At 38.5% G+C, this 25,795-nt stretch overlaps 1 protein-coding gene across 1 annotated transcript in view; it reads right to left on the bottom strand.

Annotated features, from left to right (window-relative positions):
- Window positions 1–25,795, bottom strand: part of LOC149016055 (chromosome-partitioning protein, putative (DUF639)) — a 115,013-nt gene that overhangs the window by 43,242 nt on the left and 45,976 nt on the right. Inside the window, exons 7-9 of the mRNA XM_089157177.1 lie at window positions 21,835–21,971; window positions 18,083–18,770; window positions 7,854–7,966 (exon numbers count right to left, since the gene is read on the bottom strand). Coding sequence (XP_089013303.1) covers window positions 7,854–7,966; window positions 18,083–18,770; window positions 21,835–21,971 — 938 coding nt within the window. The remainder of the gene's footprint in view (window positions 1–7,853; window positions 7,967–18,082; window positions 18,771–21,834; window positions 21,972–25,795) is intronic.

Consider the following 25,795-nt stretch of genomic DNA (forward strand, 5'->3'; position numbering starts at 1 on the left):
ATTTATAATTAAGTGGAAAGTAGACTATTACAAGGAATAGAAGTTTACATGAATGCAAACTCTAATTTAACTCCTATACAAACTCTTATTAGACTCCTAATAGAATCCAACACTCCCCCTCAAGTTGAGGCATGGATATCACACATGTCCAACTTGACCAAAAAAGTATAAAACATCTGTCCAGGTAAACATCTGCAATTTTATCTTCAAACTTATAGATTACGTCTGCCTTATAGACTTCCATTTGCTTTGTCCTCATCTTTACTGCAACTTTATGTCTCCACGGAAGAACGCCCAAAAAAAAAGGTAGAATCTTCAAATGTTGAGAAGACTAAATTTCTGCACAAATCTGAGGGGAAAATATATTTTTGAGGTAACAATTGCTAGGGTAAAACAGCCAAAGTGGGAATAGGTCCCTGAAACTAGGGAATTTGTAGCAATGTTAGATCTTTAAAGGGAAAGTTTGCCAAAGGACAATCTCCAAAGGTAGGGGAAAATTTGTCAAGATAAGTGACAATCTCCAAAGGTAATAGAGATCAAGTTCTGCAAAGGTCAAACGACAAATCTTTTGCAAGGTTAGATCTTCGAAGGGAAGATGTCAAGTTAAGGGGCAAATCTCCAGGGTTAACAGAGATCAAGTTCTGCACAGTCAAAAAGATAACTCTATAGCAATGTTAGATCTCCAAAGTGGAAGATTGCGAAGGTAAGGGACAAACTTTCAAAGGTAACAAAGATAAAATTCTACATAAGGAAGTCTACATGAAAGGCTTTGAATTGTAGACATCTTCAATCTCCCCCTCACGTGTAGCTTTACACATGGGAAAACAATAACAAAGGAAATTCCAATGGGGAAACTTGGAAAGGAAGAAATTGTAATTGTAAGATAAAAGTATCAGAAAAACAAATCTAGAGAAAATGACAAAATTTGAAAGGGGGTTGACTTAGCCTATGGTGCCACTAATGAAGGTCTAATATTACCAGATGGACCGGTATTAAAAGATGTAGTCAAAGCAGAAGTAGATCCTCCAATCGGCTCGAGCAAATAAAGTTCATTTACCACGACCAATCTCCTTCCCCAGATCCTGAAGTAGCTAGGTAGGAGTTGGTAGGGGTAGTAGAGGAAGCAGTGGTCGAGGCTGTATCAGCAGTAGAAGACTGCAGAATACGTCGCAAAGTAGCGAACTCCTCCTGTGAAAAACCAACGTCTGCAGAGGGTGTGGTGGAAACTGTCTCAGAAGGATTAGCCTTTGGTTTTCCCTGTCTTTGTGCTCGTTTTTGCTCAAAATCAGCAGGCTTCCCATGCAGTTTCCAACAATTTTCCTTGGTATGATATGGTTTGTGACAGTGCTCACACTTAACAATCTCCTTAGCCGGATCAGATTTAGTGCGAACAGACTGTAAAGCTGATTTCTCCATAATAAGAGTATGAAGCATGACTAATCGACGACTTTCCTCACACTGAACAAGAGCATAAGACTGTTCTAGTGTAGGAAAGGGAGAACGACTTAAGACTTGCACTCTGATCTGATCGTACTCCACGTTCAAACCTGCCAAGAAACCATATACTCAAATCTTATCAATGTACTTCTTATATGTCGCCACATCATCCGGATTAGTGGGGTGATAATCCCCATAATGATCCAACTCTTGCCAAAGAGATCGCAACTCAAAGATAATAGTGGGCCACAGTTAGTTCCTTTTGGGTAGTCTCATGAAGCTTCTTTCGTAGCTCATAAACCTGTGCATCATTCCCCAATTGTCCATATGTTTCAGTAGTAGCCTTCCAGATTTGGGCTGCAGTATCAAGTAATAGGTAACCCCGGGCAATATTTGGATGCATGGAATTCAAAAGGAATGACATAATAAGAGAGTCATTTGATATCCATTTATCTGTGAAACACCTATGGTAGTGGGTTTGATAGTGGTGCCCGTAATGTATCCAACTAGTCCTCTTCCAAAGAATAGTCGTAAAGCGATCCGAGACCCGGATCAAGTAATTTGTGCCGTCAAATCTTACCGAAAGAGAATGAAGAGTGGGAAAATATTCGGATCCAGTGGGAGCAGTAGTACCATCGATAATGGCCATGTTGAAAAAATTGTCTGCAATTCTTCAGTCTTCACCTTTTGAAAAAAAACTAAAACGTCGCAGAATGCAATAGCCAAACAATGATATGATCAAATCTCCTCTTTCCCTTTTTTTCCTTTCTTTCTTTCTTTCTTTCTTTCTTTTTTTTTTTTTTTTTTTTTTTTTTTTTTGAAAAATGACAAATACGTCCCTAATAAATCCAAATTTACAATTAAGTCCCTGAAACTATGTAAATTTGCAAAGAAGTCCTTGAAAACTTATAAATAGATCCAAAAACTGTAAAATTACGATTATGTCCCTAGAAGAATGCAAATTTACCAATTAAACCCCTCAAGCATCGGTTTTAGATTTAGATAAAAAACTCATTGCTTGCTTTCTTCTTCTGTTCTTCTCTCGATGGCGCAAGATTTCTTTCTTCTGTTCTTCTCTCAATGGCGCAGGAAGCAGCGATGAGAGGCAGTTGTAGCAGCGGTGGTATCAGCAGGGTTCCTCTTCTCTTCTTCTTTCCCTCCTTTTTCTTGTTCTTGCAAATGGCGATTTCCATCCAAAATCGAAGAATCGATAGGTGCAGAAAATTTCTGAATTTGAATTTCTGCGATAGTTGCAAAAAAAAAAGAGGAATTTGAATGTCTGCGATAGTTGCAGAAAAATCCTGCGATGGTTGTAGAAAAAGTTCTGCAATTGTTGCAGAAGAAAGAGCTCTACGATGGTATTACAGTTGCAGAAAATTCTGCAACTGCGATGGGTTTTACGGTAGCAGAAGAAAGAGAAAATCTGCAAAAAATCTGCGATGGGTTTTGCAGAAGGAAAAAATTCTTCAATCGAACTTAGGCTCTGATGCCATGTTGAAAGAAACAATTGTGGGAGAATGGCTTATTGATCCATGATCTCAAGCCCTCTATTTATAATTAAATGGAAAGTAGACTATTACAAGGAATAGAAGTTTACATGAATGCAAACTCTAATTTAACTCCTATACAAACTCTTATTAGACTCCTAATAGAATCCTACACACACAAGCTTCTGAAGTTTAATTGAATTGTTGGAAGGCTGGACAACCTAGTACATGTTAATATAGAGGCACAAGGCTTGCATAGCAAGTTACAAAGGAATTTGAGAGTACAAATACTCAGAAGTAGAAAGTATATACGCTAAGGATAAAACTTATTCTCAGCTCTAACAAATGGAAACAACTTTATAGAAACTAGGACTGCACTAGAAACAGAGGCAGAGAAAATCCCAACACCCAAATGTAGACAAAATTAACCCTTCCAAAAATCTTCAAATGACCTGGTCTTGGCACTGCAGAACCTTCAAGTAATATTTTACCCGAGGATCAAGATCTCAGTTTCGAGGCCTGTTCAACCATCTAGAATCTTAGATATGGCCAAGATGTGTAAAAAGACTCAAAACCATGTTCAAACAAGGGATTTTTGGGGTAGAACTAGACGTTTGGTAGACTGGTTGAAACTGGTCAAAACAACCAAAAGTTGTCAAAAGTTGTCGAAACTGCTGAAATTAGGTTGGTATTGTTCGCAACTTTAGTGTTTATATTATTCGAGATAACTGAAATTTTTAAAGTATTGTTGAAAGTTGTCAAAGCCTGGAAATTTTAAATCTAGCATCTGGTTTCATCTCAATTTCTAGGAAACCGAGATTTAATCAAAATTTTGGCCCATAATGGTGGACAATTGAACTTGTGATTCCACCAAGGCCAAAAGAGGGGCTAACAGTTTTCACATTACTGTTCATACAAACAGTGTTTGGCCTCTTTTGGCCTTTCAAGAAGACCGGGGGCTGATTTGACCAAGGAAAGAAATATCACCAATATTTGGGGTTTCGCCCCCAGACAAAACAAGTGACACCCCAAAATGTCGGCCCAAATTCCGCCCCCAAGGAAGGAGACCAATCAGCAACAATCTAAACTTTGCTTCTTCGGTGCAAGGAGTTATTGATGTTAGTAATGGTGGATCTAGATTCTCCTCATCAGTGTAATGATATATGGAAGGTATAGTCGCATAGATGGCGAGAATTTTCAAGGTAACAACATGTATAATTCTGACAGTATTCCTATGCATAGAGTCATGCATGATTCTAATCAATCTCACATTCAACGAAACCGCCAAAATTTTAGTGTGTGTTGGTTGAGTTTTACTAGGAGTTCAGTTCTGTTCAAGTTTTGGTTCATGCATTTTTCTATTTCTTGTTTCCCAAGTAAGGATATTTATGTAATAGTGCTCTTTCCACTTTATTATAAATCAAGGCTGGGGATCACACTAATCTAAATGAGCCATTCTATCACAGTCAATTTTCTCAACAGTGACTGACCATTACAAGGAAATTCTCTGATGAGCACATTTGTGTGAAATTTTAGGCATAAAGCATGCATTTTACACACTTAAGGCTGCGTTTGTTTGCTGGAATAAAGGTGGGGTGGGAAAATTCTTGAAAAAAGCAAACTTTTCTTACTTTTCCTTTAAATTCTAAAAGTGTGAATAGTTTGGTTGCTTGGGGTGGGAAAGTGAGAGACAAACCCAAGCCTTTTCAAAACCCCACAAAATATGTGGGACTTTGTGGAAAAGTTTGAAAAAGTAAAAAAGTGGGACCAACCACTATCACTTTTCAACAAAACCCTTTCCTTTCATTTCCTTCTCCCTCACCCCACTACACATGGGACCCATATGTTGTTTTTTCCCACCCCTTTTTTTCCACCCCACCTTTGCAAACAAACGTAGCCTAAAAGTGGAGCTACCTTGGGTTTTATGTTGTTCTTGCAAATTTTATGATTTTTTAGGACTAGAGTGAATATTTGGAGTTTTCAACTACGATACACATTAAGAGGTCCAATTCAAATTCTCAACTACGAAGACGGTTTGGTTCTATGCATGATGGGTCAGAAGTGGATCGAGATGCGATTATAGGCCAATTCTAAGGATATCTTAGAAATAAAGAAGTCAATTTTTATCGATGGCTGAGATTAGTTAGGATTTATTTTACTATATTGTTATTGAAAAGAATATATTAGAGTATGTATGGGACCCACAAGTAGTCAAAGATTAGGATTTTCTTATTTTTTCAATTTCTTTTTCACAAATTTTTTTAGAATTTTTTATTTTATTAGATTTTATTTCCTTCCAAAATTAATTTTCTCTCTCAACCCAATTTCTATATTTTTATTACCTTTTTATTTTTTTCCTTTTCTTTCTCACATTAACTCATTCTTTTCCAAAAAAAATTCTCCTTCCTCCCTCTTTCTTCTCCATGTTTTCCTAATTCAATATTTTTTTTATTTTTTTCCCTTTAATAGCTCCCACTCACTCTTCCTCTCTCTTTCCTTGATTCTCAAACGAATTGGTGTCCTTTATTTGTTATTTTTTTTTCCCAATTTCACCCTTTATTATTACTATTAGCATTATTTATGTTGTTTATTTTCTCTTTCTTTATTTATAATCCCCTACATTAACCCTATAAATACCCCTCTCCATTTAGACTTAGGTTACACTTTCTATTCTCTTTAGTTTGTTTAGGTCTTCTCTAATTCTTTGAATACCTGGTGGGTTCGGGTTTTTAGATTGAATGTTTAGGTTCAATTTTTCTGTGTAATGTGATGATTATTCAATCTAGTTTCCTTTATGCAAGTGTATTTTCTTTATTTCAATCAATGTAATTTCAATTTCAAGTTTTAAGTTTCAATTTCCAAGAGGATTCGTTTTTCTCTGGGTCTAGCAATTGTAGATTTGGATCATTCCAGATGTAGTTATTAGGGTTGGTTGAGATTTAAATCGATCGATAAAGGTTTCCTTTTTGTTATTCAAGATTCAAATATGCAAGTACGTAGCTTTCGTCATTAATCTTCTCTCCCTCCTCCATTCCCACTTCGTCTACCCCCTCTATATTCTTAACTTAGGATTTATTTTCCAACATTTATTTACTGTTTTCCTTCCCCCCCCCCCCCCGTGTCCTTATCAAAGATGCCTACAATCGTGCCTCTCTTTGATTAAGGTTCCCTTTTTATTTATTGTTTTTTTTATTTGTTTTGTTATTTACTTTCTGCAGTTTCTTTCTTTTATATTTGTTCCCCCCCCCCCCATTAGTGGACTGTAAGCTACAACAAAGGGTCCATGATCAAAGTCATCTTAGTTGCACTCTCGTTCCCTCCATCTTGAGTTAACACTCAGATCACCTCCCTCTTCTTTATTTATTTTTCTATTGTGATCAATTTTTATTCTTGTCTTCATTTATTTAGGCATTTTCTTTTATTAGATGATGAATGGTTAAGCTATGTCTGTTTTTATTTTTACTTCCAATTCAATCATGTTAGATGCATGTGTTAGGACCGCTTATTTAGATTCATTAGTTTAGTTTAATTAACTGGTTAAAATTTTGAATATTCTCACTCTTGCGTTACCATTAAGAGGGGTTAAGTTAAAGTGGTATATCTCCTGAGATCGACCCGTTAGCTATATGATACAGTGCGCTTGCGGTTACTTTTATTTTGCAAACACTCTCACGTAGATTGGAGGAGGGTTAGAATGGAAAGAGGAGCTGATATGTGAATTTAGACAAAAGGTTCTTCTCGTAGGTGGTAACCAACATTGGGTACTTGTCGAAACGAGCAAATTCATCGGGGAAAGGGGTAAAGCACTTGGTTATTACTCAAACCGAGGGGGCAAACCTCTATTGGAACTCAAAAGCCGAAGAGCAACGACTTCTTCCATCCAAGGGAAACTCCTCAAAACAAAAGGCCACTTGTCTTTATTCTTGAGGAATGTTGAACTGTGTCAATTGGGCGCCACATCGAGTACAGATGAGATCAAAAAGAGCCAGAAAAAGCCAAAAATGAATGGTCGTCCCTACTAATAGGAATTGGGGGGTAGACATGCCACTAGAGACACAAATAGAAGATGATATCCATAGTAACCCCCAAGTCAACACTAATGGTTTCCAATAATATTCTCTTCCTACAAGTAGATTTTGAATATTGAAGCAAAACAAGGCAATAATGCAAGAAACCATCGTATAAATATGGAAAGTTTTTGCCGATTTTATCGCGATTTATTGAATTATCACCAAAATTATCGCAATTTTTGACCTTACGTTGATATATTGTGATTTTCTCACTGATATATGGCCGAATTATGGTATATGTCATTTCACCCCCTTCTTCGTTTCGCCCTTGACCGATACGGCAAAATATCTCTCAGTTTCAGTGATATTCCACCGAAATTTCATACCCTGAATTTGATCTGGTTGAGTGGGTCCAATTGAAGCTGATTCAATTCTACCCTGGTCCTACATTAGAATATTGTGGATGAATCACATAAAAAATAAACCCTAGTTTTTCAATTGGCATCAATCCATTCACCAATAAGAGGGGGAAAAACAAAGACAACATTAATCACTGAATAAACCCAGTTTGGTCATTCCCACGATTCCAAATTCCCCACACTGCTGCAAGGTAGAAAATTAGAGGAGCATAATGTGATACTCCAACTTTGAAAATCTTATGCCCAATTCTACATTTGGAGAAAACCTTCAAATTTCCTAGGCCAAAACTGCAGCAGAACCAAAATATTGAACCATATTTCATAGATGGTGACAGCTCATATATTTTAGATTTCTACCTAACATCATCACTCCTAATTAACCGAACACCAGCACACCAAATGACCTAATAACCACTCAAAGGATCAGTACAAAGGGAGCTAAGAAACAAAGAGGTTATGTCAATAAAATTTTCCAAAAACTAAAGATCTCTTTTTCTTACCTGAAGATTATAGCATAGGAAAATGCAAGAAAAGTGGCTGTCAAATGTGGCTGCTCCCAACGCCTAAGTTTTTCGAAGTTATTGATCATGAGTGACAATGGAAACAGAAGCTCCTGAGTGTCAAGCAAAAGTACAAATGATTCAACTAGAAATAACATGGAATTGGAAGGAAAAGAAAGAAGGATTTGAACTATATGAAGTAAGAACAACAAATAATCAACTGAAAACATTAAACTAACCCCAAAGTTTTACAGCACAAAACACAGTGTAAGTTTCCCCAACAGAAGAAACACATCATATGATAGTTAAAAATAAAAATATGGAGGAGACAATAACTGCCAGTGAGATATGACTTTAGTTTCTATTAAGCATTTGCATCTGGATGGAGCAAAGCATCACTTGCAATTTCCAAACAGAACAAACAAATGATACAATAATCACTTCGAGATCAAGGATGTTGCTTGAACTTTCCACTTCTCGTTTAGTGTTTGCATTTGACACAGCAGAAAGTTAATCTAAAATGGTAGTCATTTAGGACTTTAGATATAAAAAGCCATTGTAAGCACCCTAAGACCATCAGACGTGCAGCTCTCTCTTCGGCTGGTAGGTCAGAACATGTAGATTTCAAGTACCTTTTGATACTATGGCAGGAATTTATTAATATACGCAACTTAGAACCAGTGAAAAACCGTTCCTTGATCATGCAATAGCCACACCGTCCAAGGCTATGCTCTCATTTTTTCAGACTTCCTATGTCCAAATAAATGCAGCCTTTGTTACACTGTTTCCCAAGGGAGGAGAAGTGGGGACCTTTGCAAATACAGGCCTTGTTAAGTGTAACTTGTACAAAATCATTACTAAAATCCTTACTAAAGGATGCAGTGGGCTATGGGTGATCTGGTTAGTCAAAACCAACCTGCCTTCATCAAAGGAAAATCAATTGTTGATAATATCATTGTTTATCATGACATTATCAGAGGCATTGGACAAAAGAGTAGCATTACCATCAGTAGTGTCAAAGGTGGATCCTTCACAAGTCCTATGATTTACTTTAGCAGGAAATTCTTGATGGAGCTTATGGGAAGAATGTGATTCCCTATAACATTCTTGAGGTGGCTGAAGGCTTGTAGAAACTCTGCAATTTTTTATCATTGTCAATGGCAGACCACCTACTTTTATTTTCTCTCAGGAGACGGGAATTAGACAAGGAGACCCTCTGTCACCTCAACCATTCACCTTGGCTATGGAGGCCTTTTCAGGGATTATGAAGGTTGGAGCTGGAGGGTCAAATAAAGTTGCTGCCCAGGTATAGAACATGATGGAAATCCCACATTTCCAATCTTATGTTTGCTGGTGGCCTATTCATCTTTGTAAAAGTGAACCAGGGGTCAACCGAGGCAAATATAGGGGCTCTAATTGAGTTTGCTTCCTTCTTTGGGTTGCATCTCAATAGGGCTAAGTCCTCCATTATTGTAAGGAGCCTTACCTAGAATAGCATAATGCAACTTTTGGAATCAACAAAATTTCTCTGAAACCAAGCTACCTATTAGGTAACTTTGAGTTTCAATTTCTTTAGGAAGGCTTTCTTTTCAATAAAGTGAAGAGCAAGTCAAAGGTTGGAAAGCTAGGTTCATGACTTATGTGGAAGGCTTCAACTTCTATCCTCGATTCTCCAGGGCTCCTAAATATATTGATCCAGGAGTTTTGGGCTGCCTTGTAATGTGATCACTAAGCTTAAGTCCATACTTTCAAACTTTCTTAGGACTGGGACTTCATTGAAGTGGAAAATGCATTTCTTGTTTCGGAATGCAGTGTGCAACCTTCCAGAAAAGATAGCATCTGGGTATACAGGGTATATTTTAGACACTTGAAACAGGATCAAGCAAGGTCAAAATTGTTCTTGGGTCTGAAGGTTGGTGTTGAAGTCTAGCCACAAGTCCAACATTTGATTGGTGATGGGAAGGGTATGTTAAGTGGCCAGACAACTAGCACCCATAAGGGGAACCCAGTAAGATATACACCAACAGGATAAGATATGATGCAGGGTGCCAAAGGTTGGAGCTGGTGAACAAATTCCTAAGGGATTGAGAATGAATATTGGCAATCAGGGAATCTCATAGAGGTGTGGAAGGATATGCCAACTGTGGGTAGGCTAAGAAAAAAATCAGTGGGACCTGGTTGTTTGGAAAGGAAATGCCATTGGTGTTTACTACCAGTGTTTACTACCAAGTCAGCCTAGGAGACCATCTGATGTAACCTGGGGTTTAGGGTATTTAGATGCGTAAGTATTTCCCTAACCTTATGGTTACCCCAGAATCCTCTCTCTTGAGAACCAGCAAGAAAGGGATCAAGGTTGGGAATTTAGAGTTTTAACAACATGTGATGGAACTAAAAAAAAGGTTCAAATTTGGGAAGTTGGGTTATGGGGAAAGCTACAGGGAAAATTCAGTTAACAAAAACCTAAATGGGTTGGGGAATTAATTGGAAGGATAATGTTAGGGTTAACAAATCAATATGGTTTGGTTTTGAGATTTCCAGACTTACCCAAAGATGGAAAGGGAAATCTGCAGTTGGGTCTTGGTATGGTTAAGGTTAACTAAAACTATATAGTTGGGTATGGGAGGGGGTTTTGGGATGGCTTGGTGACTTTAGGGTTTTAACAGATGATAAAATGAACTGGGGTTTTCAGTCAAATTAAGGTTATAAGCAATCCCTAATGGGTAGAAACTTTGGAGGGAACGCAATTCAACTCATGCGAGGGAGATAAGAGGTTAACAATTAGGGATGGGGGAATAGGGAAACTTGCAATTGGGTAGGTAATGGATTCTTGGAGAACTTCAAGAGTCTTGGTTCTTGATCTTGCCTTCTTTCTTTTCTTTCCTTTCTTCTTACCTTCTTTTCTCTCTTTTCTTTCTTCTTGTTCTAAAAATTCAGGACTTCCACAAGATCCCAGAAGAGGCAAAAACAAAAGAAAAGGGGAGGGGAAGGCTGCCGAAGGTGTAGAAGGGGCTGCGGGATGGTTCTTGGTGATGCCATAGGGTAGGGGAGAGGCTGGGAAGGTCTGTGCAAGAAGAAAGAAGTGTGGGGGAGGGTTGCGTGTGAGAGAAGAAGGGGGAAGGGGGCTCTGGTTGCTGTACTTGACTACTTGCTTGGTTATGGAACCTCCGTAGTTGAAGAATGCTTGCTGGACTTCCGAGAACTATCGCTGGATTTGAAGAATGATGCTCCTAATCTGCCATGGCCCTCCCAAGAAGACCAAGACCTTGTTTGCCTCCTTGACAGAAATTTTCTTCATCAAAATCAACTCCTTTACAGTGACATAGGGTGGGCCATATTATATATAACTTTACAATTGGAGGCAAAGACTTAAGACTCTTATCTTAGAAACCTAGCTTGACTCAACTAGGGAATCCTTTATGGTTTAGGATCACCTTTACATCTCAATAAATAACCACCACAAATAAAAGAGAACAACTTGAAAAATAATAACTAATTATCCAAAAAGAATGTTGACTTAAAATAGATTCCAATTGGAAATCCAACTCTAATTAGGACTCTCCAAACTAACTCAATTAAAGAAATAAAATTAGATATGGACTCAATAAAATATAAGGAAAATTACCGGACTAGAACAATAATCAAAAGAAGTGGAGAAATGGAAAAAAAAAACCTAGTAGGGTTCGAGCAGCCCATAGGTGCACCACTTTGGCCTGGGTCTAGAGCCCAATGTTGTATGACAGATTTAGTGGACTTAATTTTCATATTTGGGGTTTCCTTGTTTAGGGTAGATTTGTGAGGATCCTTTATGATCTTTTATTTTCTTGTAATATTCCCACACTAGGAAGATTTGATTTATTCTATATTTAGTAAATTACTAGTATAAATAAGCTCCTGTTGTGTCCTTCAGATACAAGTCACGAATTCTTCAATTCATTCAACATGGTATTAGAGCCAACTCTAATCCATCATTGAGCACCACCCATCTTTTGCCATTGTGCTAATCACAGAAAAAATTGAAAAGCAACCTCTGCCACCCTTTTCTTCCCTATCACCAACCACCTGCAGCCATCACCAAAAGTTCTGCCACCCTATTTTCTCCCATCGCCTTCTACCTATAGCCTAATTGACCCCTATGCAACCTCACAAGACCCATCGCCAGCTCTACTGTTTTTATTCCAAGACTCCCTTTCACTCTTCTGCCTTTTTTTCTCCCCAAAAAAAAATCACCATGACCTACAACCATGGCTCAAGATTTCGTTCCTTCAAAAAACTGAGAGTTGCCAAGATATGGTCTTTTTTTTTCTAGCCAACTTGATGGGTTTTAGGATCTAGGCTGGGATCAAACTTGGTAGTTAGCCTAATTTAGGCCTTCTGAACACACTAGTGGCTTTGGAGTTGTGAGAAAACAACCCTAAATATGAATTCTAAGTCAACCTTTGGTTTGAAACCGAAATGCTGCAGGATTGGGGAAAGCAAGGTTATACAAAACCTTCAAGGCTTATAAATGAAAAGTCGGTTTTTAAATTTTCTTGCTGGTGGCCAATGCATTTTCTGATTCCTACTGATTGAATCTGTGATATGCTCCAAATCTACTGTTAGGCGACTCTTAGGTTTTTGCATTAGTGGCATCAATTAACAGTAGTAGTAATGTTCTTGGTACCAAGTTTCATTTTTACTTTTGATTTTCTATACAACAACTAGAAGTTCTATATAAGTCATAACTCAAAAAGTTCATAAGACAATCACAGAATGATTGATCTTCCTTTGGTGTTGTGTATGTGCTAAGAGTAGTTGCAAGTGAAAATTCAGCTGAAATTCACAAAAAGATGGTGGGAGATCTCACGAGATATCTTGCTTTTTCAAAGAAGCGAGATGAGATGGAGATCGAGAGCAGAGAATTGGGATATCTCGCTATATCTTGCCTTGGATCTCGACATATCTCGCTGAACTCTCAATTTTCGTTGACTTTTTTTTGCTGATTTTAGCTAAATTTTCACTTATAGCTACTCTTAGCACATCTACAACATCGAAGGAAGATCAATCATTCTCTACTTGTCTTATGAACTTATGATTTAATGACTTTTATAGAACTTCTAATGGTTGTATAATTTTATTATTCTATTATTAAAAATTGAGATTGTGATACTCATATTGATGGAATTTTGATGACATTTAATTTATTTGATGCATTTGATACACTTGTTTTTCATTTATATGCCTTAAAGGTTCTATAATACATATCATATAACCTTGCATTCCCTAATTCTACAACATTTCAGTTTCACACTATGGGTAGAATTAGAAATCATACTTAGGGTTGTTTTCTGACAAATCCAAGGCCACCAATGTGTTCAAAAGGCCTTAAATAGGCTAAACAACAAGTTTTAGCCCAATTAGGACCTTGAAACCCACCGAGATGGGCCACCGATATGGCGCCAAAAGATCACATATCTCGATCGAGATCTTGCCGAGATGGTTGAGATCTTGGTTTTTTAAGGCGGCGAGATCTTCTACCATGGCAAAAACATCCAACAAAAATTGAGAATTCCAGCGAGATAGGGTGAGATATGGCAAAATAGGCGAGGTCTCAAGCGAAATGTGGGAATCTCGCCCTTCATCTTGTCTCGCCTTCTTAAAAAGGCGAGATATCCTGCGAGATCTCAAACCATCACAAGGTGGGGGGGGGGGAGACAAAAAGACAAAAGAAACCTACCACCTGCAACTGGTTGCAATCGTAGAAAAAGGGGGGGAAATAAAGAAGACCTACCATCACAGGTGTAGGAACTTACAATCGCAACCTACAACTCTTGTTTCCTTCACCATCGCAACCTGCAACTAGTGCTTCCTTTACCATCGGTCCATCACAACCTGCAACTTTCTCTTCTTCTTCATCGCCAACAACCAGCAACATCTTGGACACCACAACTCTTTCTTTCTTTTTAACTTCCATCGCCTCACCTTGTAGTAGTGTCACAACTAGAGTAACCCATCAAACCCAACCATCGAACCAACTAGATTTGCTTCAAAACCAGAACCGTTAAACCCATCAACCAGACTAGACCTGCTCCAAACCCATCGAACCAACCAACAAAACACACAGAACCATGCATCCTGTGACATTAAAAAAGGAGGGTTTTTGGTAGTGAGCATCTTTTCTCCTAATAAAATTTATTCCTTAATCCATGACCTTTTTTGTTCCTACGATGACTTATCTAGTAACCTCCGCCTCTTCTTGGTACATCTGGCATTGAGAATTCTCATGTTTCATCTGTTTCTTAGGACCGTGATTTTTCTCCTTTCTAGTTGACCACTATTAAGCTTAATGGGACCAATTACCTTCGTTGGTCTCGCTTTGTTTCTTTTGCGGCTGGTGTTCGTGGCCTTACTGGCCATCTTTATGGAACTTATATCAAGCCTTCCTCACCTGGTATAAATTAAGACAAATGGGAGACATATGAATGCTTGTTATAGGATTTCTTCTCAATTCCATTGAACCAAGTGTTGCAGAGAGTTACCTTCTTCTGCCTAATGCTGCCACGATTGGGGACTTGCCAAAGAATTGTATTCCAAGGTTGGGAATGATGCTCAGTGCTTTGAAATCAGAAGGAAAATGCATCAGTTATAACAAAAGGATCTTACCTTGTCTCAGACTCTCAGTACCACAACACTCTTCGAGGCTATTATCAAACTCTTGACTTCTATTGTTGCTTTACGCCATCCTATGTTGCAGATGTTGTTGCTTATCAGAAGTAGAAAGATAAGCTTATCGTGTATGATTTTCTGGCTAGGTTGAATATTAAGTATGATTAAATTCGTGCACACATTTTATCACGGGAACATTTTCCCTCTTTGGAGCAAGCTTATGTTATGGTTGACACCAGGGTTGTCAAGGTGACAAGGCAATGCTAGGCAATAGAGGGCAACGAAAACCAAGGCGACACCAAGACTCCTTGACCCAAAAATGACCTAAGGTGATAAGGGGCCCCGCCTATGCATGCCTAGGTGGACTCTTTGACAACTATGGTTGACACTGAGGACAATCAGAGGACAACTATAGTACACACTTAAACGTCTGAAAAGTCTGCATTAGTGGCTGGTTCTGGATAGCAATAAATCTAGTTTTGGTTATTCTCACGCTCTAGTGAAGCGCGAGTATTGTGGAAAAGAGCATCATACCAAACATAAGTGTTGGAAGTTGCATGGACGACCAACAAATTTCCATAAAGGAGGTATGAATGGAAGTAGGGCAGCATTTAACACCCTGATACTCCAATGCCTCTTTCTTCAGACAAGCTCCAGCACCTTCAGTTGTTGATGAAAGGACTTGATGTGACTTCTTCAGCACCGACTTCCAGAATAAGTGCCATTGTTACCTCTGTTGATCCACAGTCCTCCATATGTATTTTATATTGTCAAAATACCAATTCGACTTATCCCTCCTGGAAATCGACTTTAGGACAACCGATCATATGATTGGTTCATCTTCCTTGTTTCCTCTGTTCCGTTAACTCAGGCTGTTCAAATGGCTGATGGATCTCTCCCCCTATCTCTTGGGAAAGGATCTATTATATGTGCGCCTTCTCTTACTCTATCTTTTGTTTTGCATGAGCATAGATTTTTGGCTAACCTTTTATGTATTAGTATCCATACTCGTGATATGAACTACAAAGTAACCTTTTTCCCTTCTCACTGTGTGTTTCAAGACCTAAAAGCAATGCATACACTTGTAATGATAAATAGAAAAGGAAAATCTATTTTTTTGATGGGTCTCCATCAACTTTTTCTATGGCCTCTAGTTCCACTTCTCCTACACTTTTTACGTTATTGCAGTGGCCCCATTGTCTTAGCCACGTTCCTTTACCTATTTTGTCTAAGTTATTTTCGAATTTAGTTAAAAGATGTAATTTAGAAGAGTTTTTTTTGCATTTTAGCCTAACAGATTAGGCATGTTTACTCTATTTCAGACCATCGTTGTACTTTTCCTTTCTCAATCATTCACTCTAATGTGTGGGGGTCCTTCTCGAATTGTGCCTCTATATGGCCATAGGTGTTTTGTCACATTATTGATTGTTGCACTAGGACCATGTAGGTTCACTTCCTTCACCGAAAAAGTGATGTTTTTCCATGTTATCAAAATTTTCATAATATGATTAGGACATAGTTTAGGGCCACAATCAAAATCCTTCTATAGATAATGGGACCGAGTACTTAGGTGGTGCATTCCCTTCTTACCTAGCTAACCATGGCATTATACACCAGACTACTTGCATCAACACTTCACCTCAAAATAGGGATGCCAAACACAAAATCGACATCTACTTGAGGTAACACATTCCCTAATTTTTACTATACATGTGCCTCTATAGCTTATCTGATTAACCAAATGCCTCTCAGAGTCTTAGACCAGCGCTGCCCCCTTGAAGTTCTTTTAGGGGCAGCAACCTTTCAGTCCACCTTAGGTCTTCAGCTATGTTGCCTTTTCCCGCATCCACCATGTTCATGGCAAGTTAAATCCTGCGGGTTATGGTGCATTTTCTTGTACTATCCTCCTATACAAAAGGGGTATAAGTGTTATCATCCTACTTCTAGTGGTTTCTTTATCTCCACGGATGTTGTGTTCGAGGAATAAATTCCTTTCTTTTCTCCTACACCTATTTAGGGAAACAGCCTTAGTGAAGATGTCCCGGTTTTGATTCCTCCCTAGGATATTTCTCATGAGATTCCTACAAATGATCCTCCTTTGGAAGATAGGGTGACTAGACATGAACAACCGGTGGGTGATATGCAAGGGGAGCCTAGACCTCTGCAGACCTATCAAAGAAAGCAGCAATTGACACCTTTTGAATTGAGCCTTCGATCCTACTTTGGACTTACAAAATGCATTGAGAAAGTAGCCACATACTCGCTCCAAGCTTCCTATTTCCCATTATATGCCATGTAGACTTTCTTTCTAGCTGTTCTCACCATGCCCTAAAGCCTCTTCAAGTAAAGACTCCACTGAAAGCTATCGATCAACTAGCTATGTATATTCCCATCTTTCTAACATACTCGATTAGACTAGGAAGTGCAAAAAACCAAGATGGTCTGGTAAGCAAGCAAGCCATTAAAAACCAGTTCTTTCTCTTCTTTCTTATCCCCAGTGGAAGATCTCTTTACAATTTCATATCAGTCCCTATCCCTAGAGTTTCAAAGTTTTATTTCCTCTATCTTCTACTTCTATTCTAATACTTGGCAGGAAACATTATCTCACTCAAACACAACAATGGACGAGGATATGAGAGCTCTGGAAAAAGAAAAAAAAAGACATTGGAACTGGTGTCTTCACCTCCAAGGAAGAGAACTGTTGGGTGCAAATGGGTGTTTGATATCAAGCACAAGGCAGATGGGACCGTGGAAAGATACAAGGCAAGGTTGATGGCCAAGGGTTTCACTCACACTTGTGGGATTAACTACCAGGAGACATTTGCTCTAGTTGCGAAGATGAACACCGTTCCGGCTGTTCTTTCATGTGCTGTAAATAAGGGTTGGAGTCTACAATAGTTAGATGTGAAAAATGCTTTCCTACATGAAGACTCCAAGAGGCGGTGTATATGGACATGCCAACTTGGTATTCTACTCATAAAACTTGTGGGAAAGTGTATGAGTTAAAGAGAGCTTTGTATGGGTAGAAGCAGTCTCCTAGGGCTTGGTTTGGGAGGTTTCATAGAGCCATGATTTCCTACGGCTACAAGAAAAGTAATGCAGACCTTAGCTTGTTCATTAAGAAGATGTGGCAGTCTAGGTTGAATGCGATATGGGAACAAATGATAGGATCGGAGCTATTGGGGAATTGGCTTTCTCTGACTACCATCCAGCACCCGTGGAGTGAGAGGAGTTACAGAATTTTGTAGGAACACAACAAGAACCAAGGACCAGCTAATAGCAGCCATTGTAGATGATGTGGTTATGAAGTGTAGGGCCTTGTCAATTGTAGGAGAGCAGAATGCAGAGTCCGAGTAGATTGGTGTGAAGTGGAATATATTTATAGAGTGGAGCAGAAGTGTACCTAAAGTTTTAAAAAATAATATAACTGTCTCTCTCTCTCTCTCTCTCTCTCTCTCTCTCTCTCTCTCTCTCTATATATATATATATATATATATATATATACAAAATGTTTCTCCCAAAGGTTAACAAAATAACATAACTTACTCTGTGTGTGTGTGTGGGTGGGTGGAAGAGATCTAATGCACCTTGAAGAGGTCAATGTTGCTGGGAATCCCTTGGATCATTGCAGCATCGATTGTTGCTTGTGTTTTTTCAACAACCTGACTTTTCTCTCTGCATATTTTTGATGCTCTTTCTACAAGAGACATATCAGCCACAACAAGGTTTTTTGTCAAAACTACACCTTGTCTAGCTGAAGATACTTTCCAGAAATTAATTGATGTATTAGATGTCCAAGATGGAGATTTCATCCACTTCCGCAAATACACACTTCCATCTATGTCAAACAAATGGATATTATTCCCAGGAACCTCACCCAAAGGTCTAATTCCTTGAGCTGTTTGATTCCCAGCATCAGTAAACTTTGTTACTAATGGACCGCCCCAAAAGTTTACTGCCAAGGTCTGACAAACAATATCACCGTAAGGAGCAGATCGCAAATAAGAGAACTGGACAAGCTTTACTGGATCCTCTGACAATTTATGAATAAACTGAAGGGCCTGCAGTCTAGCGATGCTGTTGATAGTGCTCACTGTGGCTTTCCTCTTTCCTTTATGAGCACCATATACCTGATATATTGATTGATCACCTTCTTCAGGTCCATATTCACGTATAAACTCATACAGTGCAATTACTTCACTAATGAAAGCATGCCAGACATCTCTTCTCATTTCACCCCCAAAATCAACAAATTCAAGAACCCATGTTTTGGACCTGAAACAAAAATAAATAGAAGTAAATGTATGGGAAAAGGAAACTTTCAAGTGAAAAAAAAAAACAAAAAGTCAAGAGTTCAAAGCTAAAAGATCATGCACATTTAACATGCTACATGCTTCTAAGTTGCATCATCATGATTCATGAAAATTTCAAATTCTAGACGTTCTAGATGAAAATAAAATAGAGCGTCTTCACACTAGGCACATCAAAGTACATAAATTAGAGGGTTTCTTCCTCACTTAAGAGAAGCTGGGAAATCCTTAATTATATGCTTCCAATGTCACATATTGAAGGAAAAACCATGCAAACAGAACAGCATTGCAGATGACCAAACTAGTTGCAACTTGAAAGAGGCTTAATAAAGCTTTTTACAAGGAAGTATAGGACACTATGAGAGGCTAGGACCCCACATGATGAGGTGTTTAGATGAGATTATTTCAGATGTCCAAACTAGCTTTGTTTGGAAAGACCAGGAATCCCCCATAAGTCCTCCACCCAATCAGCTAGTCAAATGTCTACGTGCCCAAATACAAGGGTGGCCTTGGGATTCGTATCATCAGAAAATTCAACATTATTTGGCTCTTCAAACTCATCTAGATGATCACCACCAAAGACAACTCCATATAGGTTAACTAGGTCCGCTCCCACCTCCTGACGACTGACTTTCTAGACAGCTAATTTCCCACTCCCACCCAATCCTTTTGGGACGTGACGAAAACTTCTCTCGCTTCGCCATTAGCTTTACCTGCTATGTACTTTAAAATTGCAGACTGCAGATGTGTCCTTGTCCTCATTCTGGCTAAACCCTTGGCACCCACTCAGCATCCATTACCATGAGATGGAGTTAGGGCGGTCTACAACTTTGGTATCCCCACACCTTGCCCCCTCTCCCATTCCAGAATCCTCAGGAGCTCGACCCTATTTGGCCACTCCCCCCCCCCCCCCCAACAAAAAAAAAACCCTGCCTCCCCTCTTGAAACTCTTCCTTCTCCACTGGCCAAGTTGGAACCTCACCTGCACCTCCCACCCTCCTCTTGTTCCATGGGCCAATCATGGTTCAAAGGCCCCATCCCTTACCAAGCCTTCACTACCTAAAGAACCTTCTCCCTTTTCCGACTCACATAGGCCTTGCTCCTCCACCGAAATATCCAAACCAACCCCTGCTGCATCTTCTGCACGGGAGCAGAAACCATATCTTCTCTCTTCTTCGCCTGCCCATTCTCTAATCCCATCTAGGCCCTTGCTCTCTCCTCCACCTGGCCCCAATCCAGATGCCGTTAGCCCTTTCTTCAAAGAGCAATTGGAAAGCCTCCTGTTTCAAGGCATCTATGACAGCTGACACTACGAGGGAAACTCTTGCTTTGTGCCTGCAATTTCCACTTTTAAGTGGTTTGGTTTATTTATTCATTTAGTTTGTTATTTCTTGTTTCCCAAGTAAGGGTAGTTATGAAATAACGTACTTTTCACTCCATTACAAATAAAGGGCTTGGGATCACATTGATTTTCAAGCCATTCTACCATAATCGATTCTTAAAACATCCACATTTGGATGGAGCATAATATCTGCATAAGGACTCAAAAATCTGGATCCTAGGATCAGATTTGAAAGCCATCTTCAAGGATGTAACCTCCAAACTCTCCCTCTTGCCTCACAAACCCCTTGTAGATAACCCAAGGAACAAGCATATTGTTGTTACATGGGACTTAGATAGTCTAATCTGTTTTCATAATCCCCTAGGTCTGTTTAACTTGGGCGAGCACTTGTATGTTCTTTCCCATTGGGTGTTTTAAATACTTATTCTTCACGAAAAAAGTACAAAAAATATAAGGTGCATAAGAAAGTTATTGTTCACAAGTTACTATTCAGGTAAACAGTACTGCCTAGCACTCTTCAAGTGAACAGTGCAGTGAACCACTTGATCACTAACTCCCCAACAGCCACCACAGATGATTTCCTGGTATAGATCTAAATTAGTTCTCTGGAATAGCTTCAAGGAGATACATGTTGGGAAAATAAAGTTAATTAAGAAAAAATATGGTAGTATTCGGGACAAAGATAATGCTAACATTGATGAGGGTGATCAAGGATCCAGTGTTTAGATAGTATCATGGGTCAGTTCTATCTGATGCCATCATGATCTAACCAGAATAAAATAAAATAAATTCAATTTTTGAGAAAATTTAGTCGTGGAATGGTCAGTGGATCAGTGGCATCAGCCAGTCTATGTACTAACACACTCGCCTCAGATTGCCCGATATGATCTGAAATTCCTCAACCCATTGGTTATTGAAACCAATAGGTGATGAGAGGTAAGGAAAATCAAGATGATACAGCCAAATGCAACAGAAACAAAAAGCACAGATGGACAAATAATATCCAGCAAGTTGCAGTGGTGAAAAGGAGACACAGATGGCTGAAAACAATTTGTGCAGGAGTAGCCCATATGTATAATTTAACCCCAAAAAAAAGGCATTAAATGGAGTAAATGGCAGAACAAGATTTGTAGAGATAGACCCAAGAATTTGGGAACATGTTTAGCAGGGTAGAGAATTTTCTTTTAGTTTTTTTTCCTTTCGGTAGTGATTGAGTTTGGTGACATAAATAACTTGCTGACTTGGCGGAATACAAGTAGTAGAGAATTGTCTTTTCTATCCTCTCAATTTTTTAATTCAGGCTTTACTCTTCCCTTTGTAAATTCATTGGCTCAAGCCCAGGTACTCAAGAATTGGGGAAGAGGAAAAAGAGAGAGAGAGAAATCTATATAAACAAAAAGGGTTTGCTATACGGCTATACCATTTAACTGTTGTTCCACTTCAAATTTTCAATGTCCTAACAAATTCCATACAACTACCAAACTGCAAGCTCATTGCCACTACACTGGATGCTTGCTTTCCATTATAGGGGGAAATATTGAACAAATATTCTCCTATCATAAGTGACTTAATCGACAAAGGTAACCTAATAGAAAAGCAAAAACAAAAAGGCAAATGTTGGAAGTGCATGGTCCAATTTAAATTCTAGAAGTTTCTAGAAGACATTGGCTTACAAAAGCATACTCACTCAGGACCAGATGAAACAGAGACGGCAGAATCAAAAAGTGCAGATCCCAAAGGTCCAACTCTTGCTTTCTCCACTTTTGAACCATTTCTACTAAGATCCATTCTCATAGCTCCCCTCGGACCCTTCAAGCCTATTGCCTGCAAGTTAATGAAAGTTAAAAGTATCACCACATACATTCATTCTAAACAACATAAGCAATTCAAAGAATGTCAATACTCCTTAGTATTGCAAAGTTTTCGATGTTTAAAGTTACAAAGTAGATATTTTGTCTTTGTTCTACTTAATTTAAAGCCTCTTGATTCCAAAGTTGCTCTCCATGATTCTAACTTGGAATTAATCCCCACTTAAGTCTCATCTATCAACATAACATCACCAGTTCTCGTCTTGAATGTCTTTGGTTAATTCATCCATTACAAGTGCAAAAAAATATGAGCTTAAAGTTGATCCTTGATGTAGCCTAACTGTAATTGGGAATTCATTACTTTATCCCCCCACTATTCTTACACTTGTCACTAAACCATCATACATATCCTTAACTAATATTTACTTGCAACACTTCTTTTCTCTAGTACTTGCCAAATTAATGCTATAGGAACTCTATCATAAGCTTTTTCTAGGTCAATAAATACTATATGAAGGTCTTTCCTACACTCTCTATAGCTTTCCATAAGTCTCCTAATTAGGTAAATAGCCTCTGTTGTAGACCTTCCCGGCATAAACCCAAACTAGTTCTCCGTAATTGTAGTTAAGTGTCTCAAATAGGTTTCAATTACTCTCTCCCTTAATTTCATAGTATGGCTCATCAGTTTAATGACCCTATAGTTATTACAACTTTAAATATCTCCTTTATTTTTGTAAATTGAAACCATGATGCTTCTCCTCCATTCATCCTGGCATTTTCCTTGTGCTCATAATCTTATCAAACAACTTAGTCGACCAACTAGCCTGCGGGTTCCTAAGCTCTTCCAAATTTCTATTGAGATTTCATCAGGACCTTGTGTCTTGCCTAGTTTCATCCTCCTTAGTGCTTCTTTTACTTCAGACATCGAAAATCTCTGCATATATGTTTGAAAATTGGCGCCTTGCTGAATGTTGTAATTGTCTGAATTACAGGTGCTTGAAGCATGCTCTTTTAGAAGACTAAAGAGATAGATTTTTCATAATGTCTTCATCACATATTAGTACTTTACCATCTCCATTTTTAATACATCTAACATGATCAAAATCTCTCTTCCTCCTATCCTTTATTTTAGCTATCTTATAAATACATTTTTCCCCTTCCTTTATGCCCAACTTATTTTATAACTCTTTACACTTTTTTTCCCATGCTTTTCCCTCAATTTTCTTAGCTTCATTTCTAGCCAACCTATACCTTTGAATATCCTCAAAATCCTTAGTTCTTTGCCATGTCTTAAAACTAGCTTCTTATTCCTAATGGCAATTTAAACCTCACTATCCCACCACCAAGTCTCTTTATAAGAATGGAGTTTTCCTTTTGATTCATCTGGACATCTGTAGCCACCTTCTTGATACACATAGCCATCTCATTCCACATCACAATAGTATCCCCTTTAAAATCTCACTTTCCTTGTTTAACTACTTCATTAGCGAAGCATTTCAAACACTCTCCTTTCAAGTTCCACCATCTTATCCTGGGATAGTTGACCTTGCACATTTTAAAAGTTTTTGGGGTAACGCACATATCCAATACCATAAGTCTATGCTGTATAGTTAAGCTTTCCCGTGGTATCACCTTGCAATTCTTACACAACAATCTATCAGTCCTTCTAGTTAGGAAGAAATATATTTGGCTTCTACGATGTCCACCTTTGAAGGTAATTAAATGCGTCTCTCTCTTTTTGTACAATACATAGATCAAAAGCAACAGCAAAATTTAAAATTGAAATCCCTTCCTCATTCCTCTCTCCAAAACCATAGCCTCCATGTACACTCTCATAGCCTCTTAGATCTTTTCCAATATGTCCATTTAGATTACCTCCTATGATAATCTTTTCTCCTTGACGAATTCCTTGCATTAATCCATCCATATTTTCTCTAAATTCTAACTTTAGACTTTCATCTAATCCTACTTGAGGTGCATATACACAAATTATATTTACAATCTCTTTCTCCTTACAAGCTTGATAGGAATAATCCAATCACCCACCCTTTTAACATCCACCACATCATTCTTAAAATCTTTATCCACTATTATACTTACTCCATTTTTATTAGTTTTATCCCCAATATACCAAAGTTTAAAGTCATCCAACTCTTTATCTTTTTTACCCTTCCATCTAGTCTCTTGAATGAAAGCTATATTAATCTTTCTTTTCCTCGTAACATCTATCGATTCTAAGCTCTTACCTGTTAAAGTCCTATGTTTCAAGATGACAATCTAATCCTACATTTTTGGGCTAGCTTCTTTACCCGCACTCATCCACGGCACAGGAACCCTTTGCCCACTTATCACCACATCCGGGCGCTTATGCGACACACCGCTTACAGGAGATGCCCTAGCTAACCCTTGGCCACTTATCACTACATCCAAGCCATAGTGTAGCGTGTCGCTTCTTTTGTCGAGGAACACCCTAGCATAGCATTTATCATATAAGGTCAAATCCATGAAAAAGGTTTGGCTATATTTTTTTCCGGTGCCAAGCCTAACGGCAGCCTATCTGACCACTAACCCTCCTACTTTACCCAGGCTTGGGACTGATAGCAAAACATTGGCGGAGTTTGTCATTTATATCAAGTAATGGTTCTGTAAATCATGTTTATAATCTGCATGTTCACTCCTTCAAAAAATTGGTCTCAAAATTAGGGTCGAGTTGCAACCAGTGATATCAAAATGTTTGCCTAGGCGGCTTTGCAATCACTTTATTTTGAACCACTTAATTGACAAGCTGTTTTTTGTCGCTTTTTCGCCTAAGCAGTACCACTTTGTCGCCTTGTGCGGCTTATTGCCGCCTAGATGCTAAAGCAGCTACTTTTTTTACATTTTGTACATAATCTTTTTTTTTAAGTCATAATTTATTCTACATACCAGTATATAAATTTAATAGCTTAGTCACTTCGGAATCGAGGCCCAAATTGCAAAGGAACTCCGAGACCCAAAGTGACATAGGTACTCTACAAGCTCCGGACCTCTGTGCCAGTTGGCAACATAATGTCAAGCATAAGTCATACTCAACATTGAGAATCAATGAATCATTAAATGGACAATGAGTTGGAAATCGGAATAATAAGATCTTATTGTGTTGGCCATGTTAGTACATAGTCATTGTTATGATGTTTGATGAGATGAAACTTATGTTTGTGTTCTTTTTTTGGATAATTTTTCATAATTATGATTCTTGAATGCTTTCTTTCTTGGACAAATGTGACTATTGAATGTTTGTTTAGCTTATTATAGAAAGTAGTTGTATTAAAAAGTAGTTTAAAAGTAATTGTATTGAAAAAGTTTTACCCAACCGCTTTAGTCACCTTATTGCTACCTAGGCGCCGCTTTGTCACCTAATTGCCTAGGCGGAGCCCCAATCGCTTTGGTCACCTTGCCACCTTGACAACCTTGGTTGGAACTCATACTACAATTGTTTTCTCACAAATCTAAGGTCACCACTTTTTTTAGAAGGACTCAAATAGGCTAAGTATCAAATTCCAACCAAATTTAGCCCTAATACCCACCAAGATGGGCCCTCGAGTTGGGTCAAGTTGATCGGAGATTTTTATTACATCTCGGTCAAGATACTGGTTTTTTTAGGGACTGATATCCTGGTCGAGACCAAGATCTCAAACCATGGAGATGATTGACACTTCTACTCAACAGTGAACATGCCTAGGACATCGTAGAGATTTAAACCCCATCCTGTGTTGGAGTCTTGGAGACTGACAAGCTCACAAAAGGTATCCCAACTCAGTAAGATATTGGTCCTACTTGGTATTTTGCCTACTTAGTTGG

This window comes from Hakea prostrata, chromosome 5 (assembly GCF_041222555.1).
Source record: "Hakea prostrata isolate BN-2017 chromosome 5, UWA_Hpros_2, whole genome shotgun sequence".
Lineage (NCBI taxonomy): Eukaryota > Viridiplantae > Streptophyta > Magnoliopsida > Proteales > Proteaceae > Hakea > Hakea prostrata.